The sequence below is a fragment of the Natator depressus genome, chromosome 8, assembly GCF_965152275.1.
Source record: "Natator depressus isolate rNatDep1 chromosome 8, rNatDep2.hap1, whole genome shotgun sequence".
Lineage (NCBI taxonomy): Eukaryota > Metazoa > Chordata > Testudines > Cheloniidae > Natator > Natator depressus.
Window position 1 is genome coordinate 11,240,905 of NC_134241.1, and position 19,264 is coordinate 11,260,168.

General features: G+C 41.7%; 1 protein-coding gene across 1 annotated transcript in view; it reads right to left on the bottom strand.

The window, feature by feature from the left end:
- Window positions 1–16,176, bottom strand: part of SLC25A48 (solute carrier family 25 member 48) — a 35,197-nt gene extending 19,021 nt beyond the window's left edge. The window contains exons 1-5 of the mRNA XM_074960420.1: window positions 15,712–16,176; window positions 13,037–13,080; window positions 9,773–9,834; window positions 5,940–6,011; window positions 1,172–1,424 (exon numbers count right to left, since the gene is read on the bottom strand). Of these exons, the coding sequence (XP_074816521.1) occupies window positions 1,172–1,424; window positions 5,940–6,011; window positions 9,773–9,834; window positions 13,037–13,080; window positions 15,712–15,833 (553 nt within the window). The 5' untranslated portion in view covers window positions 15,834–16,176. The remainder of the gene's footprint in view (window positions 1–1,171; window positions 1,425–5,939; window positions 6,012–9,772; window positions 9,835–13,036; window positions 13,081–15,711) is intronic.
- Between the last annotated feature and the right edge of the window lie 3,088 nt (window positions 16,177–19,264).

Sequence of the window (19,264 nt, forward strand, 5' to 3'; positions counted from 1 at the left end):
GACGTAGCATATAACACTTACCTAGTGACAGAACTGAATTAGAGATTTTTTTTACCCTGAGCGTTCTGTTTTCCTGTAGCCTAGATTCTAAATAATGTGCTTGAAAATGGAGAATTTTTTTAATCCACTTGATAAGCATAGTTGCTCTTCTTAACATTAATGGGAGTTATATGAACACAAAGGGTTTGAATATTCTCCTGCTTTCTGCCCCTAGAACTCCTATGGACATCAGAGGCAGTTTTTGCCGAAGGAACAAAGGATGAAAATGCCCATAAACTAGACTCCATCTTGCAGTCTCAGTTGCATTATACAATGTGTTCTTGTGTAGCAAATCTATAGGAAAAAAAAATCATTCTCAACAGTGTGGATCTTCATGATAAATGGTGAGAGGATACTACCATGAGCCAAATACTATAGTCCATCATCAGTGCTTATTCAGGCAAAATTGCAATTGAAGCTTGAGGAAAGACTGCAGGATTGGCTCACATTGTTCCACCTCCTGTTGAGTCACTTGTTCCACAAACAAACAAAAAATCAGACTATTACTGAAAACAAAGGTTACCCTGTGTCTCAGGTGACTGTGCCTTTAATGCACTGTCTAATCCGTGGCTGATCACCTCTCCTTCAAGGCCTGGCTGGTGCAACTGCTGCAAATTAAAATCTTTCTGGATTCATTGCAGTTTATGACAGGTTTCAGAGTAGCAGCCGTGTTAGTCTGTATTCGCAAAAAGAAAAGGAGTACTAGTGGCACCTTAGAGACTAACCAATTTATTTGAGAATAAGCTTTCGTGAGCTACAGCTCACTTTAGTACTCCTTTTCTTATTGCAGTTTATGAGCATCTTATGGCATTCAATTTAATTTAGGAACCATGGACCTGATTCTCTGTTGCCTTGCATCTGGAATAGTCATTTACGTTGGTGCAAAGTGGTTGTAGAACACATCCATTGGTGTAAGGGCCTGATCCAGAGGCCACTGAAGTCAATGGGAGTCTTTTTACTGGTTCCAATGGCCTTTTGATCAGCCTCTGGGGGATTGGAGAATTCTAATTGGTTGAGTGTTTGCATTAGTGTCAATAAGCGCAATGGATGCAAAACAGTGATGAATCCAGCCTTGAATCACAGATTCAATTAATCTGAATAAGCAGAAAAGACTGAAAAACAACCTTCTTACCTTTAATAAATGGCTGTGTCTGCATCTGTAGTCTTATCTTTATTAGGTCCACAGGACCACCAATTCCTACTGAGACAACCCCTGCTACCATGCTGGCAACAATCAAGTCCGAGAGTGCCGGGGCATGGTTAGAATCTCCATAGCGCTGCTGGCTAATAAACCTTTGAGTATTGCTGAAGACACCAAATGTCACCGAGCTGTAGACAGCAATGCTGGCCAATGGGAAAGACATCCCTTTAAAGAATCCGACAACCTAACAGTGAAATAAAGCAAGAGTTAAAGGAGATGTATCAATTTGATTATTTTTCCTAGTTGGTCACACTTCACAGTAAACCTTAGAATTCCACAGTCCCTGTGTGACACATGACCAGAAAGTGTTAAGTATCCTGCAGGCTAAATAACCGAAATTCAACCCTTAAAGACATATGGGTAGATATGTTTATGTTTTTGTGTTTTTACATATATATTGGTAGAGGTCAATAATGTAATCAAACAGTCACTGTCTATGCTGTATTCTGTTAATTCAGAGATCAAAAGGACATCTTAACATTTAAATGAACTGTAAACACAGGATATCACTGTATTCCTCTATCTTTGAAATGTATAGTAAGTCATCTGCGAATGGTGGAAAAACAGGCAATTGCTTTATGTGGATCTGTGTGAATAATTACGGTTGATGCTTAGGAAATGAGTGTCTATTGTTTGCCAAGGGACTCCGAGCTGTCACAAGAGGGCCTGAAACTGAATAAAAAATGGCGTGGGTCCTGATCCTGTCATCTCAGATCTGCTTGAGCCCTCATGTAGCGGAAGCCTAAGTCACAAGGGCTGGGCAGGGGGGAGGCATAGCTCTGTGGTTTGAGCATTGGCCTGCTAAACCCAGGGTTGTGAGTTCAATCCTTGAGGGGGTCATTTAGGGATCTGGGGCAAAAATTGGGGATTGGTCCTGCTTTGAGCAGGGGATTAGACTAGATGACCTCCCAAGGTCCCTTCGAACCCTGATAGTCTAGAGATCCCAGTGCTGACTGGACCACCCTGAATACAAACATTGGACTATAACCTATGGACTATTTCTGAAAGAACTCTTTGCATCTACAAAGCTTACCATCTCTGCTGTGAATCTGAAGCTCAAGATTGTACTCATGTCTGTATGTATACTGATCTTTTAACCTATACTCTCTCTCTTTTCTTTTTAAATAAAATTTAGTTTAGTTAATAAGAATTGGCTATAAGCATGCATTTGGGAAAGGTCTGGAATATTCATTAATCTGGGAGGTAATGTGCCCAATCCTTTGGGATTAAGAACATAAGAATGGCCATACTGGGTCAGACCAAAGGTCCATCCAGCCCAGTATCCTGTTTACCAACAGTGGCCAACGCCAGGTGCCCCAGAGAGAGTGAACCTAACAGGTAATGATCAGTGATCTCTCTCCTGCCATCCATCGCCACCCTCTGACAAACAGAGGCTAGGGACACCATTCCTTACCCATCCTGGCTAATAGCCATTAATGGACTTAACCTCCATGAATTTATCCAGTTCTCTTTTAAACCCTGTTATAGTCCTAGCCTTGACAGCCTCCTCAGGCAAGGAGTTCCACAGGTTGACTGTGCGCTGAGTGAAGAAGAACTTCCTTTTATTTGTTTTAAACCTGCTGCCCATTAATTTCATGTGGTGGCCCCTAGTTCTTATATTATGGGAAAAAGTAAATAACTTTTCCTAATTCACTTGCTCCACACCACACATGGTTTTATATACCTCTATCATCTCCCCCCCCCCAGTCTCCTCTTTTCCAAGCTGAAAAGTCCTAGCCTCTTTAGTCTCTCCTCATATGGGACCTGTTCCAAACCCCTAATCATTTTAGTTACCCTTTTCTGAACCTTTTCTAATGCCAGTATATCTTTTTTGAGATGAGGGGACCACATCTGTATACAGTATTCAAGATGTGGGCATACCATGGATTTATATAAGGGCAATAAGATTAATGATTCCTAACATCCCGTTTGCTTTTTTGACTGCCGCTGCAGACTGCATGGATGTCTTCAGAGAACTATCCACAATGACTCCAAGATCTTTCTCCTGATTAGTGATAGCTAAATTAGCCCCCATCACATTATATGTATAATTTGGGTTATTTTTTCCAATGTGCATTACTTTACATTTATCCACATTAAATTTCATTTGCCATTTTGTTGCCCAATCACTTAGTTTTGTGAGATCTTTTTGAAGTTCTTCACAGTCTGCTTTGGTCTTAACTATCTTGAACAGTTTAGTATCATCTGCAAACTTTGCCATCTCACTGTTTATCCTTTCTCCAGATCGTTTATGAATAAGTTGAATAAGATTGGTCCTAGGACTGACCCTGGGGGAACACCACTAGTTACCCCTCTCCATTCTGAAAATTTACCATTTATTCCTATCCTTTATTCCCTGTCTTTTAACCAGTTCTCAATCCATCAAAGGATCTTCCCTCTTATCCCATGACAACTTAATTTATGTAAGAGCCTTTGGTGAGGGACCTTGTCAAAGGCTTTCTGGAAATCTAAGTACACTATGTCCACTGGATCCCCCTTGTCCACCTGTTTGTTGACTCCTTCAAAGAACTCTAATAGATTAGTAAAACAGGGTAGAACTCTAATAGATTAGTAAGATTGGTAGAGCTTTTTTTATATGATGAATATGATTTTCATTAATCCTCATCATTTTTGACTTGGGTGTTTAGCTGGAAGCCTGAGGCTGGGTTACTTTAAGGGAACTGTGTTGTTGACTTCTGAGTAACCAGTGAGGTATATTAGAAGCTTTTTTGTGCTGGCTTGGTAAATCTAAGTATTGGAATATCCACCCGTTTTGGGGATTGTCTGCCCCATTCTTTGCATTTCACTCTAACTGAGTGACCTCAGCTGGCACCCCTGGGATTCTGGTCACATCCTGCTATACTTGACTTTGCATATCTCCACTTCAATTCAGTTCCCCAGGAATTATAAGTCTGCTTTTATACGGTGTGGGAAATTGATCACTGAATACTTCTCTTGTCATTTTTTTAACCTATGTTTTCTTTGATCCTTTCATAGAGCTAATTGGATGTGAAATGTAATGCCCTAAGTAAATTCTCAACAATTCTTTAACTAATGTCATGTCAGGCTAGCTAGCTAGCTAGCTAAAACCCAAGATGGATGTCAGACTGAAAATGCAAAAACTGAATAGCAGATGTTTCTTGGAGCAGACCAGTTACACTTAGAAAATGGAAGTGAATTTAGGACACTAAGAAATTACTGTCAGTGCTTTTCAGAGATTATACAGCATAAGGGAATATTCTTAATATAGCAAATCTGGAGACATAGGAAAATACTATAAATATTTAGGGCCAAATTCTCTTCTGGTATCACTCCATTGGAGTCAATGGAGTGATACCAGCAGAAAATTGTGCCTGTAAAACTTCAAGGAAGAGGTACTGCAGCTTGCAATATGGTGAACAGGGGAAGCTGAACCAGGCACAAGAAAAGAGACAGTCACGAGTAATGATATGTTAACTATGCTGTACATATAAAGCAGATGGTGGTGCACTATCAGTTCAGCATTATTAACCTTTCATTAGATTGCCCCCTTCCCCCATACATTGTTTGTCAAATTATACAGGTGGAAAACTTGCCCATTTTACCTAAGCCAGTCTTGCCACGCTATTCAGTCCCCACTAAGGCAAAACTCCCATTAAAGTGGATTAGACAGCACAGTGAAGGTACAGCAGTGTACTACCCAGGGTAACCTTGTTTCTAATAATCATTTGGCTTAATGTTTACTGGGAGTTTTGCCCGAGTAAAGAATGTAGGATCGGACCATCAGTGTCATAAGACCTAAATCTGTGTCATGGTTATGAGCCAGTTTCTGTACTGATTTACACCCAGGCCATTCCATTCACTTCCATGTTGTCACAGGGGGACTAAGTCAACACAGAACTTGGCCCCAAATTACCTTCAACGGGCCTGGCTGGCTGTTCTAACAATTCAGAATCTGAACAAGAGGGCAAGACACCTGAGGGCTTGTCTACAGGGTGCAGTATGGCACACCAGGGTGGTGTGAATTCTAATGCACACCAATGTGTGGCATACTCACTGGCCCACGTAGACCTGACTGGCGCAAACTAAAAGCTCACTATCGTGCATTAAACCTAGTATTGTTTGAAACGTGCACTAGGGAACTTTTAGTGTATGTCAGACAGGTCTGCATGAGCCAGTGAGCGTGCAACTTGTTGGTGTGCATTAGCTCCCCATGTAGACAAGCATTTGGTTTAGGAACAACTTTGGATTTCTCAGTAAGGGTAACAAGAAAGGAGATTAGTCTGCTCCCAGTGAAGTCCAGGGAAGCTCTGTGAGTGAGGTCAGTAGGAGTAGGATTGGGCATAAAGTCCACTTCTGTACTTCCGAAGTTTAGGCTCTAGGTCGGACCTGTGTCGAAAGAGGTTGTTTGCCCTCCCACTCACAAGCAGATTTATTCTGGGAAAAACAGTGTTCCGGAAATAAAAAGGAAATTGAAAGTCATACATGCCTGTGTCCTGCCCACTCAAAGGGGCCAAAAATCCTTAGGCACTTCTTTGAGGAGGAGGAGTCTCTCTTGTAGGTCAGGGTTAGCTGGGGCAGAGGAGATGGATGGATGCTTGCAGTTCTTCACGTAAGGGCTTTGAATGCTATTGCACTGAATGCATACTGTTTTGTAATCACTTTTAATATCTTTTTCATTTTCTATTCTGGCATGTTATAGACAAACCAATTTACTTACACTTTCATTTCTGTACACGGTAAGGATACAATTAAGTGTATTTCCATATCCTTGTCCAGCTTGTAAGCGAGTCTGCAAAATGTATTGATGAAATGTAATTGAAACAATGCATTTTCAATTCAGTGAAAGCTCATGCTATGCAAACAATGCACATTTTGATTTGACAGTAAATTAGGGCTTTGCGCCTAGGACAAACGGGACAATAAAGTGAAATAAACATGCAGCAGCCCAGTTTGCACTGCGCCAGTGGTGGATCCAAACAGAACCTCAGAAGTTCGGGGCTCTTTGCTTCATCCAGAATCCGTGATTGTCACACTGGTTTGAAATATGGAAAGGCCAAGCCTCCCAACTCTGCACAGAATCATTAGCACATGTGTTATGCAGAATAATATCATTTGCAAAGGAGACTATTAGCTACCCAGGAATGCAGTGGAGTCTCTGTTACCTGAAGTCTTTAAATCAAAATCAGATAGCTTTCTGAAAGATATACTCTACATCAACAAGAAGTTATAGCTTTTATGTGGGAATCACTGGCTAAAATTCTATGGCAGAAGGACAGACTAGACCATAATCGTCCCTTCTGGCCTTAAATTCTATTAATCTAATGTAAGTGGAAGCTTGCCTATGATTTTAAGCCTTTTGTTATTAGACTTCAGGGAGTGTAGCAGGTAGTTCATCATTTATCATGTGTTCTCCTTTAAGTTAGTTGATATGCCTGAAAGAAACCTTGAATAGCAGGAAAACTTACCCTCTCCCCCAAAGTCCAAGTAAATGGCAGGAGAAGAAAATGAGTGCTAGGTTTCTGGAATTCAGACTCTCAGCATATGTTAGGTCATGGCTCCATGGCTTCTACATCAGCATATGTGCTTGAATCGGTGCCACAAACCTTAAACCCCTTCCACCGGGGATTGTGGCCACTAGATCATAGATCCAATGGCCTTGCCCCATCTGCAACCTAACTCTCATTGCTGGTGGAGCTGGTGCAGAGCTTAGCTGCACTTTATGGAGGGTGTGCAGTGCACCTCACCTACCTGCTCTTTAGCTGCCCATCCCTGCAGATCAGACCTGCAGCAGTTCTGTTGCGTAAGGTGCCTTCCATGGCCCTGACAGTGCTAGGTGAATTTCACGCTAGATGTCTAAACATTAAATGGAGCCAAGGCAATCATTCCAAGCTTCAGAAATATCTAACTTCTAATGAAAAAAAGGTGTTTGAGCCATTGCTCCAAACCAAGAGGATTTGTTTCTGGAAAGAGATATTTATATGTTTTCTAAAAGGACCAACAGCAGTAATGAAACCCAGCACATTAACCATGACAAACCCTGTATTGTTTAACACACATTTCACCTCTCACATATATAGCTCATCCATCAAGCTGCTTTCATGTTTTTAATAGAAAAAAAGTCATTGCAATCAACTGACAAATTTTCTTAGCTTGCAGGTTTATTTTAGGGGAAATTCAGTCCCTGTTTTTTATCCTAATATCAAGAGCACTGACCCCTTTTCCCCCTCTGTAAGTGGCTGCACAGAATGATGGCCTAAATGACCCTGTAGTGTTTGCATCCATCCCTTAAATCTGCAATGACATTTTCCCCCTTGTCATGACCCCTCTGCACAGCATGCCCTATCGCTAGCTATCTGCATCACCATATCTTGCCCCCAGCATATAGTCACAGTGCAATAGTCTTTAGAATGGACACATCAGTAGGCGGTTTGGTAGGATCTCTCTGAATAACAGAACCCGGACAGTTTGGAAACTGTCTTTCAGAAAAGAACAGCCAGCTACATATAACTGGTTTTAGTGGAGCTACACCATTTTACACCAGCTAAAGATCTGGCCCAATTGTTATTTACAACATATAGAAAATTGGAATGTCTGACACTGGCAAGTTCTTCAGTTGGAAGGAGGTTTGAAAAACAAGAAACAAAGTCTTACATGAAACATAAGGAATTTTGTGATTGGCCTCAGTAGGATCAAGATTTAACCATTACTAATGCTCTCTGACCTCTCTCTTGAAAACGGTGATTTCCCTCATCCCAGCCTTCGACTTCCATTATTTAATTACATTTTTTTCATATACAGGAACCCCAGATTTGGCAAAACTCTTTTCCCCTTCTGCAGACTATTATCCATTTTCCTCCAATGCAAAACCTCCTCCCTCTTTACCTACTGCTTCATCTCCCCACTCCCTCTTCCTCTGATCATCATCACACTATGGCACCTCACTAACAGCTGAGAAAGCAACGTATGCCATTTTCTCCAGAACACGATAAAAGTTGCTTATGAAATACGTATACACAACCATATCCCTACTCAACGTCTACATCATTCCAGTTGCTCCAAAATCAGCATAGCTGGCAGCAGCAACCTCTCCCTCCAAGAATGAATGGGACATTTCATATTGCACCCAATTGCTTTAGCAAGCAGAAGTCCCCAGGTATTTTACTCTGGCTATATCAATAGCTATCTATGCTATATATTTAAGATGAATATTGAGAACTCACTGAAGGACATGCCACAGACGAACCATGGAGAGGAGTTTTCACGTTGAAAGCACTGAATGAGCGACTGCAGGAATCATCACTGGGATCCTAGCCCCAGAGGAGTGAGAGACTAAACCCAAGCTTTGCAGGTTTATCTAGAATACTGAGAGGAGTGCCACTGCCATATGCCGTCGTCTTGAGGTATGGGACGTGATGCACATAACTCCTCATGTAACAAAATGAGTCCATGGAGGAATGGTCCATAATTTTTTTAAAAATGTGCAATCAAAGAGAAATATTTACACCAGCCTTTTCAAACACTCGCCATTCTAGAGGCAGGCGGCAGCTGCTGTTCATATACCACATATAGGAGGTCTCGATTTCAAAAAGACAGGCACAGAATTGCAGTTGTGTGGAGAGCGGCATACCCGATTTGTGCATCCAGTTACCATCATGGCAGGAGTAACTCAGATATTTGCATAGATATGGGCCTGAATGGCTATTTGCAAGGGTAAGCCTTGCCCTTGCCATCATGGTTATTGCTTACTCTGACTCTGAATTCTTTCTTGTACGGATTTGCGTCCTTAACATGGGGTTTTTCCATTTCATCTCCTCAGGTTTGTTTTCTTTTCTTTTACACACTAACCAGGTTCCTAGAGGTTAAAGTTAATGCGTTTTGGAGTAACAAAGGATAATCTCTTCTCATCACAGAGAGTATTCTTTAACTAAACTGTCCTCTGCGTACTAACAGTGAGGGTTGAATTTTCTGCTGGTATAATTCTATTGAAGTCAATGGATTTACACTAGTGGACAATTTGGTCCTGAATTTATTACACCAGTTTCCTTTGGAACTTATTCCTCCATATTACATTTTAATTTATGGCACAACAAGGATTTCAGACCTGAGTAGCCTTGCTACCCTAACAACCAACGATACCTCTTAGATTTCGCTATTCCAGGTTTACAGTATTGTATCTCCTATCCCGGATCCTTAAAATTCCACCGGTTGTTCCTTACAGAAACTCAGTGTCATTCAATAGCAGTTACTCTGCAGTGCAGGAGAGGTAGAATTTGAAACCTCCCACAGTGTAATGAGATTTTCTTCTGGAAATAAGGAGGGATAAAAGTATTCAGCAAAGCAGCTTGTTACACTGAGGCTTCTCTGACTGACCCCAAGATCTGGGAGCACATAGCTGGTATAAAGATCCCATTTGAGTGCAGGTCAGCCAGACTTGAGGATCAGGGCCATCATCATTGTATGCTTAAAATGCAGAACTGTTTTTATACACGCTAAAGATTCATCATCGTGCATGAATGCAAAGAATCATATTTTCACTTGGAGGACTCTTACCTGCATGGCCAGTGTGTGAAACTGGCTCGTGATATATAAGACAGAAGAATGCAAACTAATATCTGTGAATAAACAAATTCATTAATTAAAGCATTCCTCAAATGTTAGTCTGACTTGGGTAACTGCAGTGGCAAGTGAATACAACATTCAATGTGCTTCTCTCCACATGAGTGAGCCGTGAAAGCACTGCAGGCATAGCAGTTAAACCTTATTCTGAATTGAAACAGACTCCAGTTCAAAATGACACTGATGGCATGCCCTTGAAGAAGCTGGATAAGTGTGTTCTACTGCTATAATGCATACCGTGGCTTATCAGAAATGAAAGCCACCTAAAATTAACAAAAGCAACAGTCACTAAAAATAAGCAGAGGCAAGGAAAAGCAACCAGTGGCCCAACAGAGGTAACACAAGTGAAAGGGAATGTCCCAGCAAATGACTAGGGAGGGCTTTCTCTTTAACAGAGTCTTAGAATGGTCTTTTCTTTGGGTTCTAGTTTAGAACCCTGACTTTGGACAACCATAAGGAGATAGCTCGTGTAAGCTGCTCCTGCCAGCATGGAGAAGGATGTGAAGCCATTGGTTAGAATAAACAAAGTGAACAGATCAAAAGGGGATAATTGCTAATTTGAAGGTGCATTTGGGGTCCTCCCCTGACATGAACATAGGAGCAGCTTTCTAGTTTATTCTCTGGTTTCATTAGTGAAATTGGCTTTTGTCTTGGAGAAGACCCAGCATCTCGAATCACATGCAAAAGCTGAGAACAGCAACAGTGCCTAAACACTACTCAAGAAGGTTCTGGTGTATAAAGGGTAAAATGAAAGATGTGGAGTGAAAGGTGAATGAAGCTAAGACCATTTATAGACATGACCTCATAATGCAAGGGAAAAAACTTGCTTGGATTTTAGGGGATGGAGAAGGGAAAAAAACTGCTGAACCAAGTGTTTGGTTTGTTTGTCGAGAATTGCCATGCTGGTAACTTAATATACATGAAATAATGCATGTATTTACCCAAGTTTCTCAGCTCCCAGAAAGAGGAAACCTTCATTCCTTATTCCACTGGACACTATGTTCATAGGTAAACACTGTTCAGATGCTCACTTTGTAGTTCAATATTGGTTAGATTCCTTCCCCCTCCAATTTGGAAAAGTAACAAAACTGCCTACTTGGTATTCCCAAACGACATCCAGAACCAAATGTAACAGAGGTGTCAGCTTGACAGTTGTCTTTATAAGCACTGAAAAATGCACTACTTGTTACTTGGCAGCTCCTGAACAAACATAACTCAAACGCTCCCAACAACGTACATTGTCAATGTCCATCACCCACACACTAAGATGACATCAAAGCCATATATTGCTGGACTTAAAGGAAGACACCTCTCTGGGATGTAAGCAAACAGTATTTCCAGAGGCATTCATAGACAACGTAGCCAACACACAGTTCCTGCTGTACATACTCGGCTCTGAACATTGGCTTCCCAATGTCATTTGTTAATGCCCTGGCACTGCTTCTGCAGTCAGTGACACAGTTCAGTAGTCAGCACCATGCATCCCTGAAGAAACCCAAGTACCTCAAGCAACAATGATCCTCAGTCTGATGGTATCTAACTTCTTAATAAACACATGATCAGCTCTTCTGGAGCAAGAGCACAAGGACTATAAGCTGAGATTCTTAAAGCCCTATTCCTGTTCATTTTCATTGCAATTTGGCTACCAAATCTCTTAGCTGGCTTTGAAAATAGCAGGAAAGTAAAATAAAATGTGCCATCATGTAGCCACATGTTGCACAGGTCCCTGCACAGGTTTGCAGGGGCTGGGAAGATGATGCAAGAAGCCTCCCTACCCACCCTACTTCCCCACCACCATCACTCCTAGGTCCATGCATAGGGGCTAGATTCTTATTACACAGCACTGTGATTGCTCCAGGGTAATAGTGATATCAGCATTAGCCTCCCTGCAAAAGAGGAACCCTGGCCCCACTTCCCATTGCAGCATGTGTGAGAGGGACAATCTTCTTCAACCTGTAGAAAGGGTATCACATAGGCCACTTTGGTCTACACTTCCCTCAGAGTTCTCAGAGCCACTGTTCTTGCCCAACAAGCTATGTAATCCTCTCTCAGCCAATGGTGCACCTCAGGACCTACTCTGCAGCCCATTGGGCTATAGCAGTAACTGTGGTGCTCCATGAGTGCCTGATGCAGGCAGTTCATTTTGGATTCTCGACACAACCCTCCCCTGCCCATCCACAACTCCTCCATGCAGTTGTGGAGATAGCCACCATGGAACATTTGATGAAAGGGCTTCAGAATCTTTGTGGTCTGATCATCCCCGCTGCAGAGCCACGGTATTTCTACTGGCTACTGGGCCTTGCACTGAGATACAAGTATAATGACCTCCATTAGGGGTCATCAGCAGGGTGGGAATCCTGGCCTAAAGCACAGGCCTCTTCCACTTGAGTTGAAGAAGTAAATCCACTAGCTAGCAATGGTATTTCTATACATCCACAGAGGGGGATGTATAACATACTTTGCCAGTGAAGAAGGAGAGGGAGTGGTATGTTCTTCTAAAGCTTCAATGACTAGAGTAAAATACTAATGTGCCCCAACAGTTGTGTGTTCAACCCAACTAGCTTTATCTGTGTTAAAGACTATGCTGCCTTGTCTGCACTGCAGTATAAGAACCTGTTAATAAACATCTTCTAACACCACACCTGTAAATCCATCTAGAAAAAAAAAACAGGTTTCTCTTGTAGGAAAGAGGATGATAGGAATGGCTATTGAATAACTGCAGCTCCTAGCTTCCAGATAGCTATATTTGTACTTTGTCCTTACAGTACTGCCAACTTTAGGAAAACCTTTAAAAAAATACCTCTTCAGCAAAGACAAATACAGCTTGCCTTTTGGCCTTTGTAAACTCAGCCATTACACAGGTTGATAAAGTATGTGCTGACCTTTTCAGTATGCGGAACATTATATAATGGGTAGTTTTCGCTTTCAGTTTTGATCCCATCCAGGGAATTTACCTGATAATCATATTTTTATATCTTCCTTTTGAAAGGTCTTTCAATAATTTTTCTGTGTTAAAATCAGAGGTGAGACAAAGAAAGAAAAATACAAGGAGAAATATCACTAAATGTGGGTGCATTTTCCTTAGGGGTTAAATTTATCCCTGGGCAGGAAGCTAGTGTGTGGGTTGTTTGCTGGCCCTCTGCAAAGGGATGAATCTCACGATCTGTGTAAGTGAAAGTGCGGCTTAAAATATTTTACCTTTACTGTGTCCAGAGGATGCCCCACAATTACACTTGCAGCTCCTGGGGATTAAAATAAGGTCATTAGACAAAACACATTTGGGTGAGTCAACTAAAAGGAGAGACTTTTGTAACATTTACCCAGTGAAACTCAAATCCGTGCCCTGTTGCATAGGTGCTCCCCTCAGCCAATCAGAGCACTCGCCATCATTCTGCTCATTACTTAGTTGATGAAAATTTACACGTCAGTAGAACCTGAGGGTACACCTTGAAGCAATGATGTGAGTTGCAGAGCAGATGCACAGGGAGAACTGACATTCCCTTTGTGAGATGGAGCTAATAATCTGCTCCAGATCCCCAAGAGCCAACCCAGAGAGATGGTGGTGGGGAGACCAGTTGACATGAAGGGCACTGTGCATGATTTATGGAGGATACTGCAGACCAGGGGCTGGAATAGCATATGTGGAGGGGCTGCGTTGCTGTCCCATGCACTGTCTGCAACATGGAGGACAGATTTTTATACTCAACCTCTGCACATGCAAAACCTATTTTCCCATGCAAAACCTATTTTCTCTTAACCAGGTTTTGTGTGTGTGCGTTTGAGGCTGCTTGTCAAAATCTCTGTCATTCAATGGCGGGACAAGGGCAGTCTAGCCTAGTGATCAGAGCGGGTGTGAGACTTCATGGCTGGAGCAGATGTCAGGAACCAGCGATTAGGGTCAGAACTGGAGTCAGTAGTTAAAGGTGGAGCCAAGAGTCAAGCTGAAGGTCAAGCACTCAATGCTGGAGCTGAGAGGCAAACCAGAGTCAGCAGTCAGAACCATGGATCAAACCAGAGGACAGTTACTGGAAACCAGAGCCGAGGATTAAGCCGTAGTCAGAAACCAGAGGCATGGGTCAAACCGGATGCTAGGAATTGGATCCCAGAGCCTAGGGTCAAGCCAGAGTAAGTAGTCAGAAGCCAAAGCCATGGCTCAAGCTCAGGGTCAGTAACTGGAGCAAGCAGGGTAGCAGGCAGTCCAAAGGGGTCCAAAGCAGGGGCAGGTCAAAGGCTAGGCTGGGTGGAAAGCAGGAGCAGCAGGCACAGAGGTGGCCATGAGCATTGAGCAGCCAGTGAGCTGCTGCTGCTGCGGGCCTAAGAGCAGGCTTGCTAGCTCCAGCAGCCCATCAGCTGGCATGGCCAATGGTGGCGAGGCCAATCAGGCAGCCTGCTGCAGGCCAGCTGTACTGATGAGGCTGCCTGGAGATTAGCTCTGGTGCAAGCCCTGGCTCCTGACAAATGGCTTCATAGTTAATTGATAGCTCTGTTGAGAACTGGAATATTACCACATTACTCAGTTGTGGGAAATCAGCCGCCGCCCTGCAATGCCCAGGAGAAACATTTCCATTATGGCCCATCAAAGGGAGAACAACAAGAAGTGGGAGGAGAGAAGCAAAGTGGGGGTAGAGAATAAGAATCTTTTAAAAACTGCTCCAGAAGCTTAGCTCAGGATCACATGCATTCATGAATTTGATTTATGTGAGTATTTAGTACAATTGTGCATGAAAATTGCACACACAATTGGCAAATTTTATCCCTAGCTGGCTATTTGCTCACCCAGTTTTCCTGCCCCATATATGCATGTTTTTGCAGTAGTAGACATGGGCAAATTAGCCAGAATAACATCACAACAGACACTCCAGTCTCCTCAGGCTTTGGAAATCAAGCCTCACCCTTTCTCGTGGTAATTTGGAAAAGATTCCAGTTTTTCCCAAATAAATGAGGACATTGACCTGAACTATTTAGTGGTCTCACACCCTTGTGTGGGACCAATACAAAAGCCTCATGTGCTCTGTGTGGGCATTAAAAATCCACAACAGTAGCACTTTTTAACAGTAGCCACCTGCTCTTAGCCAAAATTTCTTTCTCTACCCTGCTGTGTTGTCCACCTGCCAGCTGTCTTCCCACCCAGTGATAGCTGCATTTTAGTGGTGCACTCTAGGATCTTTCTAGATAAAAGGAGCTCTCTAGAAGCATAAGATACTTCTTCCTACACTTTCTAATTGAGATGGCACTTATTTTACAGAAGGCCAGAATCAATTCTTTCAGAAAACTGCCTGATCAATAATTCTAGTCTGATAGTGAGAAGTGTCCTGATAATACTCTTATTATTAACAGGATGATCCACTCAGAACCAGATCTGTGCCTTTCATAAAAGGGTGTGGATTAATGGAGCCATCTGATTGGCTGGTGAGGATTCCCAGCTGTTTAAATATGAGGCTGTATGCACAGGGATCTGAACTCAATAGGCAAACACTAGAATGCCTTTATAAAACCATAGTCTTAAGTATTGGGTTACAATATCATTTTACATATTTCTCAGCTAGAGACATTCAGCCTTGTAGATCATGCACTTACCTCAGGAATGTGTAATGTAAAGATGACACCATAATGTCATATCCCACAGCTCATTGCATATTGATATCTTAGAACAGACAGATAAAACTGTGTGATGTTCTGTTACTGCTTAATTGAAACTATCCTCTCTGTACAAATGTGGCAAATGACACATACAAACACAGACAGGAATAAATGCACGCAACTTGATAAATGCATCCATCACTAGACTTCATTTTTAAAAATGCACAAACACTTACCTATTTTTATAGCATTCTGGTGTTACTGTCCCAAAATATCCCACCAGTGTTACTTACCTCCTATCCAACCAGCTACAAAATCTTCTAATTGAAGACTGCCCATGTTTTAAAACTGCTGGACAATTCCTATTCAAATCGTTTCGTGGAAGTTTGCAATTCACAGTCAATTTCTTCAGCATGTGCTGTTGAGGACTGCTTGAACGTGTCTCTTTGACTCTGTTATGTAGAAAAGTGAATTCAACACCGTGGGGTGTCCCAAAGGGATTGTAGTAAGAGTTTGTGTCTTTCACATGTTTCAGCAGAATTAAAACTGCAACAACTCTGACTCTAACCTCTCACACAGCCTGTCTCAAAGTGCCTCCAAAGCCCACTGTGACATCATTCCCCCAAACCTTAAAGGCACAGTACAACCAGAGCATAGGAATTTTCACACTTTTTTTTTTCTTTTAGAGACAAATGGGGAAGGTTACTGACTAAGTACAAACCATGCATTTATTGCAGGTCAAATTACTTTGTGTTCTAATTGTTCCTTTTGAAAGAAGCATCAGTAAAAGGGATTTTATGTTACTGGCAATAATGATAGTTGATGATAATTGCATTTGAAAAGGTAGGGTTTTTCCATAGGCATAATATTATAAAAACATGAATTAATATGAAATTCCAGGTCTGGCATGCATGGAGTTAGGGCCATAGTACGAACTGCTTACTTATGTCGGTCAGCAGATCCTCACACAAGTCACAATATAATAACAACAACAATACCTAGCTCTTATATTGTGTTTTAGTCAGTAGATCTCAAAGAAAAGTTATCATTATTCCCATTTTGCAGATGGGGAAACTGAGGCTGAGAGAGCTGCCCAGGTCATCCGCTGGGAACAGAACGTAAGTCTCCTCAGTCGCAACCCTCTGCGCTATCCACTAAGCAACACTGCCTCTCATGTGATACATAGCTGCATATGCGATCACAATATGAGTAAAGAGTTCATACTGTGGCCCTTGAATGCAAGGGAAAATGACTGTGGTCCAGAATGTCAACTGATGTAAATAAGAGTAGCTCTATTGAGTTCAACACAGCTATGCTGAGAATCTTGTCCTCTAAGTACAGACTAAGGCACATAGTATAGCTATCCTTGGGGAAGTTGTACATCTAGGGCCTAATCTTGCCAACTTTTACTCATATGAGTGGACTTTACCCACACGAATAGCCCTGTTGACTTCGATATTCCATACATGAAGCCAATGACACCATTCACGCTTTAGGATTTGTCAACATAGGGACATCCAGGAAAATTACTTAGTTAAACTTCATTAAATCCCTGTGTGGACACTGTTAATCAGAATTAAAGTGGCCTTAATTCTCAGTGACAATGTTCACACAGGGGTTTAATGTCATTTAACTAACCTACTTCAAATTCACACCTTTAATTCATGTGGATTATTTTCCTGGCTGTCCCTATAGAAACCAGCCGTTAATGCCCTTGCATAAGGAATACCTATGTGAGTAAGGGTTTGTAGGATAGGGCCCCTACTTAAACCTAAACTTGTTGCTATTGAGGAACAAGAAAAATGGAACTTACTCCTATTCAGTCAACTTAGAGCCAGGAAACTTTACTTAAGTACATTCAAAGCCAGGAACTACTGGGTTAGGATTTAGGTGCAATAGGTCTGATTAAACCAGTTGACTCTATGAACTCCCAAGTTAAAAAATTAAGCACCCTGAGCTATCATATCGTTCTGCTTGACTCTGCACAAGTGAGATCTAAAGAGATGACAAAAATGACAAAAACAAAGTGACCCTTCATGTACTGCTATTAAGTCCGTGGGACGTTTTCTCAAGAAAGCACACCATGAGCCAGCCAGATGGTCTAGTGGGTGCGCCATGCCCTTGGTGGAGAGGGGCAAGAAAGTGAGAAAAAAGGGAATTTCCCAAAGGATTATCCCTCCCCCACCATCAAAAGTGTTCTACTCAACGGGATACTTTGTACCATAATGGGTTAAATTTCCACTGGGACTAGGGCTGACTGGAAATTTTCCATCAAAACTGTTTTGACAGAAAAAATATTTTTGGACTAAATTAATTAAAACAGAATGCCTGAAAACCAAAATATTGGGGCTTTCAGCCAAAAATTTTCAATATTTAAATTTTCTCTGACCCCCCCCCATTTTTCAACCAGGTCTAATAATAAATAAAATAAATAATAAAATAACAATAATAATAATAATATAATATATAAACGGATGCACATGGACTTTGATTGTATTATTTTCATGAAGACCATTGAAAAATCTGGCCAAGTGGGATAACTATTCAGAAGGAGGGATATATGCTGGATTCGCCACGTCTTCAGTTTAACTTAATGGAGTCACACAATTACATTCCCCCACCACATTTTGAATAGTATCCCATTAAGTGTGAAATATTTTTAAATGATTTTCATGTTACTGTAAAATAGAATTGCAGCCAGCTGTTATTCAGACTTCACTGTAAATAACTTGGATATAGTTCAGAAGGAGTTGGGAAGCTAGAACTGAAATGGAGGATGAGCTCAATTTCTGGAAATGTATCTCTGAACATAGTGGGTGCCAATCTATTTGCAGTGAGCTGGGCAGTTGACAGCACTTGGAATAACTAGCTCCCAACAATGAATCAGATACTTCACTTTACTATTTCAAACCAGCGCTGGAAAAGGGCTGAGATACCTGACAAGGAGCTAATTATAAAGACTTGTAAACTGGTAATCTATCAGCAAAAAGTTAGGAGGGGATTCACTGGGAAGAGTCATGGGAACTTGGAAGAGCCTTCATTTATATGACTAGGAGATGTGTGGGATTTTGTGGGATGTGAAGAAGTCTCCTTCCAGCCCTGGAAGGATCCATATATTTTCTATGGAGGTCATCTCTGTACTGTATGTGCCCAAACAGACTGGATACTTCAGTCCTGGCCCATGCTTTAATCATGATGGGGGCACATCAACAAGTGCAGCATGGGTTCCCAGGCTTACAATACAGGTTAAACTTGATTGGGCAAGTGTACAATATTTCTTTATTATGATCCCTTACATTTCAGATACTCTGGTCCAGGATTAACTCCTCTTTGTATGTTAACCTCTTTATAAAAGCATAACTGCAACCCCAATATTGCAAACAGATACACGGGTGCAAAGCCTTCAGCCTTTCCAGGGTCTACGGCATTGCGTCTCTTTGCATGACTGGGACCTAAAAAAATTGATCAAGGCCAGTAGATTAAAAAAAATGATATGAAGCTACAAAATGACTAAAAATGAATTTAACCAATGTGTAAATGAAGTAAACCAGACAGCATCATATGCAAAGACTACCAGCTAAATCCGGACTGTATGAAGATAGACCAGCGACCGTGGAACTGCGGTGCAAACGTGTGCCAGAGTTGTTAGCCTCCATCCTGTCAGTGTGGCCTATATCCTTTGTTCCCCAAAGTCTACATTTACATTTAACCACATTAAAATGGATATTGTTTGTTTGCACCCAGTGTATCAAATGATCCAGATCACTCTGTATCAGTAACCTGTATCAGTTCTCTTTGTTATTTACCACCCCCCCCCCCAACTGCTTTGTCATCAGCACCGTTTAT